General features: G+C 36.3%; 1 protein-coding gene across 1 annotated transcript; it reads right to left on the bottom strand.

The window, feature by feature from the left end:
* Positions 1-2,389: 2,389 nt before the first annotated feature.
* LOC124290024 lies at positions 2,390-16,280 on the bottom strand. The gene is made up of 5 exons (XM_046726710.1): positions 15,964-16,280; positions 9,511-9,873; positions 7,874-8,224; positions 5,355-5,430; positions 2,390-4,959 (listed from the first exon to the last, which is right to left on the bottom strand). The coding sequence occupies exons 2-5, from the start codon at positions 9,776-9,778 to the stop codon at positions 4,104-4,106; spliced, it is 1,551 nt and encodes a 516-aa protein (XP_046582666.1). The 5' UTR covers positions 9,779-9,873; positions 15,964-16,280; the 3' UTR covers positions 2,390-4,103.
* Positions 16,281-16,491: the final 211 nt, after the last annotated feature.

The raw sequence follows: 16,491 nt of genomic DNA, 5'->3' as shown, positions 1-16,491 counted from the left end.
GAGCTAAATCTAACAGACACAAACCATATATGGCACTCTAACCTTACAACTGGTTATTGCATTTCATTTCTGGTAAATCATTTGATGATGAATTTATGACCATATGTTACCAAGATCCATAATACATTGTTTGGTCCAATACATTTTTTTTCAGAAAAATAGTTCAGTGGAATAAAAGTTTGATGAAACATAATGCTATTTTGCATCGTTATTATAGTTTGTGTTGATAAGCACTGGACATCAGATGACACAGGAGGTCAAGTACACAAATAGGATACATCCAGAAACACTGATGTCTCTCTGAACCCATCATGTCACGATTTATGCACACGTTTGTTCTACTACTCCTTAAGATCATGAAATGTAGGGAAACAATGCATAAATATTATTTGCAAAATTTTGTTTGTTTGATTGATTGTTTAAAGACACAATCAGCTGAGTAGTTAAGTAATATTACAGTAGCTTGAAAATAATCAAATCTAGAATGTACAAACAGATGACTGTGTGTGAGGTTGTCCCACTATGTTGGGTATGATGGTGCTCTATCATGGAGTAATAATTCATACAAAAACTCATTATTAATTATTACCACTACAAGCGATATATATTAGGATTCAAATATTAGGAAAATATAAATATATAATATTAGTTTCACCATGATCTGTAATCACTTAGAGAAAGACTTCAGTCAAAAGTGATAAAAACTCATCTCACAGACATACTATTCAAAAAGATATAAGTTATGGCTACATAGTTCAAAAGATTTTTCTAGACAAATCCTAGCTTAAGGACTCAACTCTTAGACACACCTTTCAGTAAGACAAAAGCTATGTCTACGCTGTTGAATAATTGCTTTGATTTATTTTACAAGGTAAACATGTCATCACCTATAGATGACTGTGTGCGAGCTCTGTCCCACTATGTTTAAGATATAGCAAGCATGTTAGCTGACTGGACTAGCATAAATCTGAAATCAAGTGCTCTCCTGATTTGAATCCCAACCCACAAAGCCAGCCATGAAGATACTAAATGAATATCATCAAGCATGACAAGTTATTTCATTTTAGATATACCGGTTTGTAACGTAGCTTGGGATCAGCATTAGAGCTGCATGATTTGGTTCAATTCATCTAAAATCAAATCTGACACCTTAGTTTCAATTTTCGATAAGCATTATCACTACATGTATTTCGATTAGATATATTTTGAATAACTATTATAATTATTTCCACACAGCCAGAACGTAATTTTGACTCCAACTCGAGCAGTTTAGAGTGCTGAAATAAGCGAAATGTGCTTGTGCTTGTACACAGACACCAGCTAATTATCCAATGAGAATTGTTGTTAGTAGACATCGCCAAGGTGATGATGGATTTCACGCTAAAAAAGCCAATTCTGAGAGTTAAATGAAATTTGAAGTTTTTACTTGTATGAAGAATCAAATCGAAAATTATCGAATCAAGGGTTCGATATTGAATTGAATCGAATCGAGGTCTTGGTGAATCGTTGCAGCCCTAATCAGCACAAATATAAAATCAAGTCCTCTAATGACCTGACTCACAAAGCTAGGCATGATGATACTAAATGAATGTCATCGAGCATGACTACTTGATTCATTGAAGATATGTCATGCATATGTACCATGGCCAGCTCTATGAATCTTGAATCAACAGATTTCAGTTTAGAAACAAGGAAAATTTTGCCTAATTTTCACTTTATCATAAATTTCTCATTTACATTGATTATGTGTGGATCACGTTCATCACAAAGGGATGTGCTCACTAAGATCATCACAAATCCCATGCTTCAACATTTCACAAAGGGGTTCAGAAATCCCATACTTTAACACCAGATTACTAAGATGATCAGAAATCATATCCCCTGACATAAGATCACTGTGACGAATGGAACAATGTTTATTCAAAAGTTATATTTTTTGAAAAGTTAGCCCTTCAACTGAAATAACAGAGTTCCCGGTCCATATCAGTAGTAATACAGCTTTTTGGCTACTGTAGATTATGTGCTGGCCCTCAACCAGCGTAGGAAAATATTTAATGTGCAATAGCTCTACTTGCACTCTCCTTTATTTCCTGTCGTCTGCAGTAAAAATGACTAACCAAAAGAAACTCGTGGAGTGAAATATGCCTCCTTTTAATTCCATTAGGTATTTTACTCCTCAATTTTAATTTTGAGGAGTGAAATACCCATGAGTCAAAATAATTATCTGGAGCCCTGCATACCTTACCCAGCCAATTTATAAACTCCATAAATATGTGTCCAACCCCTGTGACAATATTTTGTTCCCTTATTCATGGTGTGTATATACTCAAACGTGCATTATACAAAGGAAATATATTAATGTAGAGGTGAATTTCAGGTTCAGTTCAAGGACATAGTTCATAATATAAACAAGCCAATTTTGAACCTCCATTATATGTCTCCAGACCCTGTGACGACATACTGTACCTTGTACAAAAGTCTGTCTTACAGTCTGTGAACCATATCATTTTCTTGCCCAAAAGTCCTAAATGAAGCAGGTCTAGATACTTCCCAGCCCTTTAAACCATGCCCTCCATTTAAATTTAAACAGAGTAATTTGTGTCTGTCAAAATGATATATTTTCAGAAACAAAGTGTTAGTCGACCCATACACTGTTCCAACCATGATCAATTCATATGTCCTAGTTCCTGTTGTAGAAACATAGATCATCATCTGAATGTCACAGGCTGCATCTATAATGTTCCTGGTGTTCACACCATTAACTATTGTCTCCTGTCAAGCATATCCAGGGTAATTACCTTGTGGCAGGAGCTGAACCTATATATCTCATGTGTATCACCCGGATCTTTCCCACATCTGGTATAGGATATCACAACATTATCACATGGCAAGCATAAAGGGATATTATTCATCAGTTTAAATGCATCTCTTTTATTGGAAATTTTGCTTTATTCTTCTTGCCTATTACTTAAAACTGCAAGTTCATTTTGTGTTTTTAAATTATTTTATGTAAATGGCAGTTATTCTTCTCATGACAGTCCCTTTTGCCTATTGTTGGTTATGATCTGAATTTATTGATGAATATTCTGCACATTGTGAAAAAAATACATTTATTTTTCCCTGGTGTTTTCTTTCTTGTAAGCTGTGGTATATATATATTTTTCATTGTTTGGTGTAACATGATCTCCTGTCTGTCAATGTTTTTTTCTTCCTGTTATGTTTACAGCTCTTACTGAGTTTTCATTTATCAGACCTGTGGTCACGCCATGGAACTGGGACAGTGTCATTTATCACTTGTCAACTGTCGATCTAACAGCTTGGCCAGTGTATATCCTAATTTAGTCATCATATTGTGGTTATGTCGACACTGGATAGCTTGAAGTATTTATGGAGGCCCCTTCAACTTCAACACAATGGCTTTTGACTGTATTTAATATTTATAACAGATTGCCAAGGTGAACTTTTTAAACAAGATCAGAAAATATGCCTAGATATTTTGTACCTGATCAAGTAGATATGTGTCTACCTTTTTAAACCAAGTATTTCTTGTGCCTCTACAATGATTTGTCTAATTTGTAAGATAACAAGCAGAGGTGACCATTCAGATATAAATGTTGGGCAATGTGCATGAGTGAGATGGAAACACTGTCACAGTGGTGTGTATCAGTTTATGTGAAGTTCACAATGATGTGGACATACAATGTATACTACTTTGGTGAAACATGTAATAAATATACTGCAAACAGATAAAAGCCTATGAATGGAGAAGTTAACAATTTTGGACCCACAACCAGAAAATACAGGCAGCAAGGGGACACAACTCTTAACAGTAAGTTGCATCATGGCATACAACAGGGCCGACTGACCCCTTCTCTAAGTCACAGTATTACACATTTTCAGATCAACAAAGCTTCATGTATATTTTGACATTGCTAATAGTATCCCTTTTAAACCAAAATAAAATGTCTTCATTTCAAGCACAACCAACTTGACTGATTTCATAAAGTGTACTCAAAAGTTGCCTGAACTAATCCTGGAAACAGCTACTTCATGTTTGAGCACAAAAGCACATATCAGAGTATATTAGGAGCACATGTCAGTCCCTAGAGGTCAGTAGACTGGATTGTTGGAGATGCTGGTGGTGCAGTATCATCCAGCCCTTCCTCTAATGCAGAGTTCATCATGCTGAGAGCTGCTTCCTGGTCATCAGTTGATAAATCGCCTTCCTGACCAGAACCATCTTGATCCATGGATCCATGTTTTCTGGATTTGTCTACAACAGCATACACATCATCAGTTGCAGAATCATCAACCGACTTTGACTTATTTACAACAGCATAGATGTCCCCAGATGGACTGACAATGCCTTCCTGTGAACCAGGTTCATCTGTTTCTGTAGGTTGTTCTCCAGGCTTCGACTTGTCCACAACAGCATAGATATCTCCTGATGGACTAACAATACCATCCTGTGATTTGGGTTCTTCTGTTGCTGCAGCTGGTTCATCAGGATAATTCACAACTGCATACAGGCCAAGAGTGCTATTTAACCCTGATGGTTGTTCTTGGGCAATTCCATCAGCAGTAGCATACATGTCATTGTCAACTAGCACAGGATTTCCAGCCTGAACTTCATCCACAGCTGCATACATGTCAGAGACATCACTGGACACTAGGGCAGGTCCTGGATCAGCATCAGCACCTGGATGTTTCATCCCATCACCACCTTCACCTGGGGGAGCTCCTGAGACAGGGGATGATTCTTGTTTCTGGATGTTGTCTTCTTCCTTACCAAGTGCCTGTTCTTCAGGCTGCTTGTCATATGCTCCGCAAGAATGGTAGAGAACATTTCCTTGGGTTACAGGTTCCTCATTTTCATAGGAATGGTTCACATAGCCACTGTGTTGTTTGTTTGTACTTGGGATGTCTTCCAGAATCCTTGGATCATTATCCTGTTTTCTCCTGTCAAAACAGACAATTTTCACATATGAAGGTCAAAGAAAATGAAAAATAGATAAAGCATGTGTTTGCTGGTACATAACTATCTGGACACATCAAATATTTAGATGATTTTGAATTTATTTCATGAATGATACATTTTGTATATATGTATACTTTCGGAGAGATTCATATTTTCATGCAAGGATGAATTATCAACTTAGAGAAAAAAAGTAGCATAGTATGGGGGATGGGAGGGGGACCTTATCAGATTATACTGAATTCCAACAAGTCAATATGACTTTTGCAGAATATATACAGATGTTCATATCTGAAATACGGATAACTAGTCACCTTCATGTCTGTGAAGAAGGGAGTCATAAAGTGTATACTGCAGTAAACAATATGATTCATCTGACCTGTAGCAAGTGACAGCTATGATGATGATGAGGATGAGAATCAGACCTCCTCCAATACCACCTGCTACTGCAGCCACTGTGAAGAAAACAGCCATGCTTCAAAGTTATTTACACCTCTTCTTTCACAGGACAAAAGAAACAATTCTAACAAATAAGTTATTGACGTGATCATTTCAAACTACTGGTATATAAAGTGTTGACAATGACATTCATTTTCTGTGATTCTTTCATTACAGTTTTCTTTCAATCAACAACATTATAAACAAGTATCTTGTTTAAACATTTTACATTGTATATTCTGCTGACTATCTTGTGACAGTGAGTTAGAGATAGGTAGAGTATTCATTTTGCTATCTAATTTGTAATGTGATGCAAATATTCAATATATGAAACTATTATTGCAAGTTTGGACTGTTTTATATATGTTTTAGTTTAACCTTGAAACAGAAGTCTTTGTTTGGCCAGTCCAGTGCTGAAGTGAGTGCACATTTGCTTTAAGAAATATCTAATGGTAATATCAGATTTTCCTGAAAAATGTTCATCTGATTAAGGGCGTCCGTATTTAATTCTGTGTTTCTCATCACCTGACTGTTCCCAGATTGGGGTGGGTGAGCGAGCGAAAAAAAAATAAACGAAACAAAAAATTGAATATTCAAATATGAATGTATACTCCCCAAATGCATTGGGAATCACCGTAAAGACAATAAAGTGTGCCCCTTGCAATTCCAATAATCTGAGAGACTGGTACAGCAGAGCTTCCACCAGTCCCGATGATGTGAATGGTCCTTTAGTTAACAACTGAACCTTAGTTTCATCATGAAGCATATGAATTTGCGCAGATTCCTTAATATAGAATTGTGCAGAATCGGTTCACTTTTGGTGAAATTCTCCTGGCACAAAACTTGCTGTAAGGCAGACCTGTCATACCAGTACCTTCCTTTTTCGCATAGTTTTCTCTATCCATAGATATACTTCAATATTCCTGAATATTTATATAGTTCAGTAAAAACCAATCTAATGAATCCACTTGTGGGATTAAAATAGCCATGAATCACCACATGAACAGGGATGTAAAACTACAGTCTATTCTTCAAGCCTGTAGTGTTTATTCACATATTGTGTTACATGAGACAACACTATACTATATTTATGACTAACAGATAGTCATCATAATCTACAACAATGTGTAGATTACAATCAGCCTCAAAATCATTTTCTGAAAATAATTGTTTTTGTACAAACTATGTGAGTTAAGTATTGTGAATGTGGCTTTGTACGATCTATTTGTATGTGTTCCATTTCCAGAGGTAATAATATTGTGACTTGCAATCACTTGCAGGTACTCATTAAAAATGTTACATAGACATGCTTTAAGAATTTAAAAACTGGAGAACTGTACATGATGCACACTCAGGGGTTCAAAATTATTTTAAAAAGCCACTTGCCACATTCTCTGTTACCAGAGGTAAAGACATTTCTAAAATATCATTTTAGGGAAATTAATGTTGAAATATTGATATATATGACACAACTTCATGTGGAAAACTTGACATTATTTGTTGTGAATATTTTGTCCTTCGTGGGTTGTTAATTTTGATGTTTTATTCATATATATTATCAAAATGACTTTCATTGCAAATTATGATAAAAATGATATCTATGCTATTGTTAGATTTATCAAAGTAAATTATCAAGTTGCAAGATGATATCATGTGTTGATATGGAAAAATATAGTCTTTAATACCACAAACTATAGTTATGATTATCATTTTATCGTATTATAACACATATCATTGCAAAGACTCAGTGACAAATCATAAAGTTTCTGTAGCAAAAGTCAGATAGACTCCACTCTCACTGTAACCAAGTTCCCTACCAGTGAACATACACACGATATTGTGGAGTTGACTGCATATTTGCAAGTGAAAATGGGAACTCCTAACATTGCCGGATCGTATACATTAGTGGAATTGAATCCTAAATCGTGACAGGGAGTAAAGATGCAACTAGTTGCTTCCATTTGAATACCTGCTGAAGATTTGTTTGTTTGTTTTTAATGAAATTTAATACATGTTAAGCTCAATTTTTATTTTTACTTGTTGTGAAACATTATTTTTTCAATGGGCGGTGTACAAATGAGAATGGTCGGCACATAGTTTAGAAATAAAAAAGTTTTTTTTATTGTATGGGCGGGTGGAACTTTTATGGGCGGCGGCAGATGAGAAACACAGAATTTATTACAGACGCCCTAATATTGTGTACAAGGTTGCATCTTTTGGTCTGCTTGAATCATAGCATTTACATTTATGATTCTCAGCACTTCCGCACTATTTGTTATTAAATGCATATGTTTAACAGACTAACCTGTCAGTTACGAAAGACACCCACATTAACTTGTAACTTCGATGGTAGTATTTTCCGAACTGTTTCATGATAGTACTTGAAGTAACACTCCTCTTTTTAATCAATCTCTGAAGTCAGTGAGAGAGCCAGTGTGGAACTTTGGAAAGCATACATACCTGGGAAGCCCTTATTGTCTGTAATGGCACCTTGAGTAGGAGAAGAAGCTTGAGTAGTTCCTGCTGGTGTTGCAGCTGACCCAGAAGTAACTTCAGCTGATGAACTAGTAGAAGTGTCTCCTGTGGCAGCACCAGAAGTGGTCTGTACTTGAGGTGTGCTGTCTGTTGGACTTGTGACAGAATGTTTTTCTGTACTTGTTGTTGACCTTGTTGATGCTGTCATCATGCTTGTTACTGTGGTTGTTGGAACTGTTGTTGTTGTTGGTACTGGTGTTGTTGTAGGTGATGCTGTTGTGGGAGTTGTTGTAGAACTGTTGGTGTTTGGCTCAAAACACTCAATGGTAAGCTGGGCTAATGCAGTGGGGAGAGAAAGTGTATTTAGGTTATTCAGAATGTAAATTGTATGAAGACATACAACATTGAAATGAGAAGTAATACATCCTGATATGTGCAGAAATAATATTCTAACAATACAAGATCATCACAATCCTCAAGAGGTCACTGATTAAGTTACATTGTTTCCAGGGTTATGAACGAAATTTTGTTACATGAAACATACAGTCTTGGAGTGAGTGAGTATGGTTTTACACCGCTTTTAGCAATATTCCAGCCATATCATGGCGGGGGACACCAGAAGCGGGCTTCACATGTTGTACCCATGTGGGGAATCGAACCCAGTACAGCCTTGGGATGTTGATTGGTTAATTGCAGCACCAATGTGAACAGATTGTGGATTCTAATGATTCTGACTTGTCATGAGCAGGTTTTTATGATTAATGAGCAGGTTTTTATGATTATCTAAGAACTAATGTAGATACCAGCTTTCCATGAAAGGATGAGCCTATCCTGACCCACCAATGGCATGTAGCGCAAGTACATTTAAACACAAATCTACTGATAACCTGAAAAAAAACCCCATCAAAATAGAGAATTGTATTTGACATCAATTTTACTCACTGAAGTGTCAAATTTGAAATATACATCATTGCAATTTAACCTTGATAAAGCAAGGGTCATATGATGCTAACTGAAACCTGCGTGAGAGAGGGTGCTCAATTGTACCTCAAAAGTCATGAAAAGTAAGCACTGAAAGCCCAAGGTGCTGGAATATTGCTCTACATAATGGGAAATTAATTTCCAGAAAGTTGAAATGAAAAAGATATTAGATTCCTTTAGCTGAATTTTAATACAACTTGAATCAGATTTAGGGTATCTTGTCTTTTAGTGTAACAGTATTGACTCTGTCTTTATGGACAGGATGTATTAATTAGCATTAATCAGAAGCTTTTACAGGTTGTGTTGCCTTATATGTGGGGTAATTTTATAGACAGCAGTATATGGTATGTTAAAAGCATAGGAGTTCAACTGCATGTGATCAGATTCATATATATATATATATGTGTGTGTGTGTTTGTGTGTGTGTGTGTGTGTGTGTGTCTGTGTGTGTTGTGTGTATTGTTGAAATCTAAATGTTGTTTATTGTGTGTGTTCCAATACTTCATGTTTGTTTGTTATCATACCTTTAAGTAAATGGAGTATAGACATCTGTACCATTATGAATATCATAAGGACACTTTTGATGTCAAACAACATCAGTTTGTGTTTTAGCCTTTACACTTTTGACAATATCTCCTCACCTGATGGCTGCTTCACCTTAAACTGCAGCTGTCCTGACAGTCCTCTGGCTCCAGGTTTTGTAGCCACCACCAGGATCCATATCTCCTCACCGGTAGTGACGGGTGTGAGTCTGTGCAGGTGGAGTTTGAACAACACCATTTGTACACTGTGTACTTGTCCTCCACTTTGCTTTGGTATAGTCATGTATGTATCACACTGTGGTGTCCAGCCGAAAGCAAACATATCCACCTGTGTTGTCTGTGTCACAGTCAGTCTACAGGAACACATCCCTCCCTCAGTGTTGATCTGTGTGTTAGACACATCCAGCAGGATTGGAGTGGAGCTGGTCTCTGTCCCTGAGGAGCATGTCTGTACCGGTAGTCCTTGGTAGAAAGTAGAAACATCATCAATGGTATATATATACACTATCTTTGCAATGTGGGTCTAGTTATATGTGATGTTATTTTTACTTCTGTAATGTGGATAAAATAGCTATATTCACAAACACAATGTTGAGTTTGCTGAAGCAAATAAAGTTGTGAAAGTTTAAATGAATTGTCAGAATATAGTCTCAGTAGGGATAGAAAAGCAGTATCATTAGTAGGTCCTTGGTAGTTTGTGGTATTTGCTACCTCAGGCAGAGAGGGAATGAGGGGTCAGGGTCAACCTAAAAAAGGTCTTTAGCGGAGGATCATAAAAATATGACATACATATTTTTCAAGGGTCATGCAGCAATAGACAATACATAAATAAATATACATTGCTTTTGTGTATTGTCTTTGTGTGGAAGGTCATGAAAGAAAAGACTCTCCCCTATCTGGAAACATAACATAACAGAATAACATATTTCAGTTATTGGTCTCCGGCCCAAATATATACATATATATTTACATAATATTTTTCCTCTGTAATATAGATATAAAATTAATAATTGATGGACATTTACTAAAATATTTTGATATGTACTTATTTCTGATATGCATCACAGATATAAAACACATGCCATTCATCTTCAACAGCGAAGATACCATTTAATTTGCAAAGCAGGCAATGCCTTTCATTATATGCAACATTAATGTATCTACCAGTTTCAACTGCTAGTTTAAAATTACAACACCAAAATCGGGCTTACATAATTTTTAATATTGAGGGATATCATAATTGATCAAGTAGTGCTCTACATTTAAGAAAGATTTGAATTGCTTGTAGTAAAAAACATTTATGGCTCACACCTATCCAAAGATGATTGCCAAGACTGGAATAAATTATCATGTAATCTCTGTTTAAATGATTCAACAAAGATTTTGTAATCACCAATATCCTGGCTTATCCAAACAAATCCAAAACCAAATTGAAAAAGAATATTATTAATTTCAGTTGCCCATGAATTTTGCCCTACCCTGTCTAAAGATAATAGCATAAGTTAACATTGTTTTCTATAACATTGTTGTAATCTATAGTCAGGCATGTTTAGAAGTCTACACCAGTATTTCACTGCATTGGTTGTATTATAAGTAAACTGTAAAGACACTCTTCCACATTCTCCCAAGGCCATATTGTTACAGGTGCATTTTCAAAGTTTCAAAACATATTTACAAAATTTAATATGGACAGATTCAATAGTATTACAGTAGGATGTGCCCCATATTTCAGACCCATAACATAGGATGGATGATATCATACAATCAAAAATCTTAAATAAATCTGTACAATTAATGCTGCCAAGTTTCCTTTGGAAATTGTTAACAGAGAATATTGCCGTATTAGCTTGTGATGCAAGGCAAGATGTACCTTTACTCCAGGATAATTTAGGAGTGAACATAATTCCAAGGTACTTGTGAAATGACACAGTATCAATAGCCTTACCATTATAAAACCAATTTTCATATGAGCGCAAGGGACCACGATTTCTAAACACAATGATCTTGGTTTTCTTTAAATTCACGCTCACCAGTTTACTCATGAAATTTACCAGGTACATTAATCTTTTTTTGCAACTGTGCACAGGTGTCAACTATTGCTGACACATCATCAGCAAACATAAGAGAGCAGAGATTGCTAATAGAAGAAGAAACTGTAATACCTTGACCACCTTCCAACTTCATAAGACTGCATAACTTATTTATGAAAATAGTAAAAATCTGAGGGCTCAAAGCACAGCCTTGACGAGTACCGATTTTACACACACAAAAAACCTTTTTGATACACCCTTAGATGTCCTGACTGAAGCTGATAAAGAACTATACATAGATGTTAACGACATAAGAAATTTACCTCGTATACCAGCTTCGTAGAGTGACTTTAGAAGAACATCAAGTCTTAGAGTATCAAAAGCCTAGGCAAAGTCTACAAAGAGACAATAAATTCTACCCCTTTTTTTGCTAATATATTTTTTAATTAAGGACTGCAATGGAAAAATTTGGTCAATTGTTGAATAATCAGCCCTGAAACCAGCCTGTGATTCATTGATAATATCATGAACGTCACACCATAGTTGAAGGCGACGATTAAGAATAGACATAAACACTTTACAAGTAGAATCTATGAGAGAAATTCCTCTGTAATTATTAGTATCACCTCTGCAACCAGACTTATGAACAGGACAAATAATGCTATACCCCAACAAGATGGAAATTTACCACTATCAAGAGTATGATTAAAACACTGAGTAAGATATGGTGAAACATATATCACCTTGGTTATTGTATGTCAATAACAGTCAAGCCAAGACAATATTTACAATTTCCCAAATGCTGGAGGTTTAGAGCTGTGTAATATAAGTTTTAATCAAAATTTACACAGAACTTAACATGACTCAATGCTTGCATAAAAATTAAGGGATAGGGACAGTTTGGTGGTGTGGCAAATAGGCATTTTGATGCATGTTATTGAAATGGAAAATCTTGCATAATATATCCAATCCAGTGGGATATGGTGAGTGCGGAAGGTCTCTCGTGTACATCACATTTCTTTAGGAATAATTAAGTTTTGGGCCACATGTGTCATCAATTTAAGTTAAGCTGGGGTTTTTTCATGAAGGAGTAAGTGAGTATGGTGTTTAGCCACATTTAGCAATAGTAATGGTGAGGAGCACCAGAAATGGGCTTTACATATATGACCCATACGTGACATCAAACTTTGGTCTGAAGGAATACTTTAATCACAATACTTCCCCATTGCCAGTGACAAATCCATCTCCTCTTCAGAAACTATCAATAGGGTGAGGTGAGGTAAACTATCAATAGGATGAGGTGAGGTAAACTGGCAATAGGATGAGGTGAAGGTAAACTGGCAATAGGATGAGGTGAGGTAAACTGGCAATAGGATGAGGTGAGGTAAACTGGCAATAGGATGAGGTGAGGTAAACTGGCAATAGGATGAGGTGAGGTAAACTGGCAATAGGGTGAGGTGAGGGCAATAGGGTGAGGTGGGAACTGGCAATAGGGTGAAACTGGCAGTGGGATGAGGTGAAAAACTGGCAATAGGATGAGGTGGGGTAAACTGGTAATAGGTGAGGTGAAACTGGCAATGGGATGGTGAGAGTAAACTGGCAATATGAGGTGAGAGATGAAACTGGCAATAGGATGAGGTGAAGTAAACTGGTAATAGGGTGAGGTGAGGTAAACTGGCAATGGGATGAGGTGAGGTAAACTGGCAATAGGATGAGGTGAGGTAAACTGGCAATAGGATGAGGTGAGGTAAACTGGCAATAGGATGAGGTGAGGTAAACTGGCAATAGGATGAGGTGAGAGTAAACTGGCAATAGGATGAGGTGAGGTAAACTGGCAATAGGATGAGGTGAGGTAAACTGGCAATAGGATGAGGTGAGGTAAACTGGCAATAGGGTGAGGTGAGGTAAACTGGCAATAGGATGAGGGTGTGCAAACTGCAAATATGTGTGGCTGCTTGCATTATTCTACTCAGTATTGTTGTAATGATGTCTTCTGCCTGGAAGGGTTACTGAACAACAAGTTCCATCTTTGAATGTCTTCTGGTATGACATGGTCAGAGAATCAAGAAACCAACATTTTTCCTCTCAGTAAAGTCTGACCATTTCACCATGGATGTGGGCCATTTAATCCAAGTACCACCTCTGTTCATACAAATCTTTAAACATATGATACATTGGGTTTTCATTTAGGAGGTAAACATATTTTCTTTCATACCTACCGCTGGAATTGACATGTAGTGTTATATGCCTAGACATTTTAACATTTGAAACCTCTGCCTTATACCATTGATTTCATGCAATACTTTAGGGCAGGGATATATTTCCACATTTTTCTGTATATATTTTTGTTCCATATTTCATGGTACAGGCAAACATGTATTGATAAGTTTCATAATAATACAATGGTATATGTATACATGTATAAAAATGTACAACTGACTGAAAATGTACAATTGGCAGGAATATTTTCCAAGTAATGAATGTAAAGTTCACAAATATTGAAAAATCAATTGCATATCCATAATGTCTTTCAAAAGTAACATCATACTGTGAGTGAGTTTTGTTTAATGCAATGTATGCAACTTGTTTTTTCAGTCACATCGTGTTAGGTCAGCTTGATGCCAAGGGAAAGCATGATGTGATGATTTTCTGAAACGTTTTAAGATGTGTAAGATACTAAAATATTTCCTCCAATGAGGTGAAACCATCACTCAAACATATGATGCAAATTATATGAGAACCAAGGTGAATCTTGGATTCAAACACACAAGTCTATGGCCCACATAAGGGATGCAACTCCTTTCAATGCCTTGGCACATTCATCAACTGTAATGTGTAGATGACATCATAGACAATGGAATTGCCAGGTTCTGTCAAGAGACCAAAAATCTTTCTGAATACCTAGTACAATGCTCATGGTGTGTAATGCCAGACCACATGTCTTTCAAGTTTAAGGACTGAAAATAGAAATGATATTATCAGCAAAGGCTTCTGCTGACAATCCATGTAAAACCTACCCTTTGTGACATTATCACTATTTTATATTGTAAACATAGACACCTATATATTATAAACATAGACACCAATGGAGCTTTATGACAGGTAACAATGGTGATGAAAACATCTAGATACAATTGTTTCATCCATGTGAATATGTTTAATTATTGTTTAAATGAGGAAATGATTCATGAAACTGACACTCAATTATTTGCATTTTGAAGATAGATTTCATTGTGTCAGCATTCTAACTGGGATAATTTTCATTCAGTTGGTGCTTGTTTTGTAAATTCAGATATAGAACCATCAAGATGGTTCCTGTGTTTCATTACACTAAATTCTCATTCATTTTGTACACCTCATCATGTGTAGATGCTGAATAGGACTGGAGACATACCCATCTGATTCTCCATGAGACTTAAAAAAATACTGTTCTAATAAATTAAAACTGTGTGGTTTCATGACCATTTCCTGGTTTAGTTGTTGCGCATGGGCAAAGAATGGATACCCAAGAAAACGGGATTCGTCAAATAACTATTAATGTTATCAAAATGTTGGTGTTTGAGTGAGTGAGTGAGTTAATATTTAACGTCACATCGGCAATATTTCAGCCATATTGTGATGACAAAAAGTTATGTACTAATAATAAACATATGTATACTTATTTAAAAACCTGCCAGCGAAGGACAGTATAATGACTAAAATATCACAATTGGATTAAAACTGGTGTTTGAAACAATATCAAGGTCCTAAACACAGCTGTATGTGATGACCATATCAAATGCATCACCATGAAAATACTGTTTGTTGTTTGTACAGCTTTAGACACCATCAAACATGGATGTGTACTCTTGTATACCCAGCAGGTTAGTTTGACGCTGATGATCTCTACTTAATGCAATTTGATGTGTGCACCTGTATATAAAAACAGGAAACCCATTTTGATTGTTGTCATGTTAAGAGAAGTTATTTTAGGGGGATTTTTTCATTAAAATGTGTTTATCAACTTGATACCTGCTGATTTCTACCTCTGTTACTACTTGTGAATACCATAGGTTATGAAAGCATTTGTGATCTTATACAATTATGGTTTAGAAAGTACTGCATGAGCTGTTCCAATGGAATACCCCAATGAAAATATCCTTCAGCACGTGTGAGTGAGTATGGTTTTATGTTGCTTTTAGCAATATTCAAGCATTATCACAGCGGACACCAGAAAATGGGCTTAACATATTTGTACCCATGACACCAGGGGCTTAATGAAATCCAGGGGACGAGCTTCAAGCTACCCCATGAATAAGCGCTGTAACCATTAACCATTGCCTACCCCACTGCCTCATTCAACATGAACTGATTTCAGTTGTCATTACAGGGTATATGTTCAACATGTATATAAACCCACATCCAAACATCACCAGACACATAGGGGTGAACATACACATTAATTATATCCCTACAATGAAAAAATTAAATCCAATCATCAACATTTATTTATATGTCATTTCAATTAAGTGAGTTGTCCTACCTGATGTAACATCACTGAAGATGTAAATCAGCAGGAGAATCAGCCAAGTGACACAACTCCTCCTCCGCAGCGAGAGATCCCCATGCTGTCTATGTAACCATCCACAGAGCCGTCCACTCACACAAAGCACATGGGACCAGTGCTAGCTATATTATAGCACCTGACTCTTCCACTCCTGGACTGTACAGGAGACTACAGGCCAGTCATCACAGGCATTCATGGACTACTGAGTGTGTAATCTAGCAGTCAAGTAAGCACCGCTGTCACAGGTATTGCTCCTGCATGGACTTATGTGTTGGCTGTGAACATACACCACTATACCGTGTTGTATGCAATAAATGCACCTTTGGTTGTCTAAGGGCTGAATTCTATACCGTCCCTAAGTCCGACATGATTTTGTATAAACTTTTTTATAATCTTTTATTCTTTTGTATAACCTGGCTTAGAAGTCTGATAACAAAATTTTGTTTGTTTTCCCCATAAAATATTGAGTTAATGACCAAGATCAATATGGGAAGGGAAGTAACT

The sequence above is a fragment of the Haliotis rubra genome, unplaced genomic scaffold (assembly GCF_003918875.1).
Source record: "Haliotis rubra isolate DU_JTF1 unplaced genomic scaffold, ASM391887v1 Scf1120, whole genome shotgun sequence".
Classification (NCBI taxonomy): Eukaryota; Metazoa; Mollusca; class Gastropoda; order Lepetellida; family Haliotidae; genus Haliotis; species Haliotis rubra.
The sequence above is the reverse complement of the archived record's forward strand: the minus strand, read 5'-3'. Positions and strand labels throughout refer to the sequence as shown.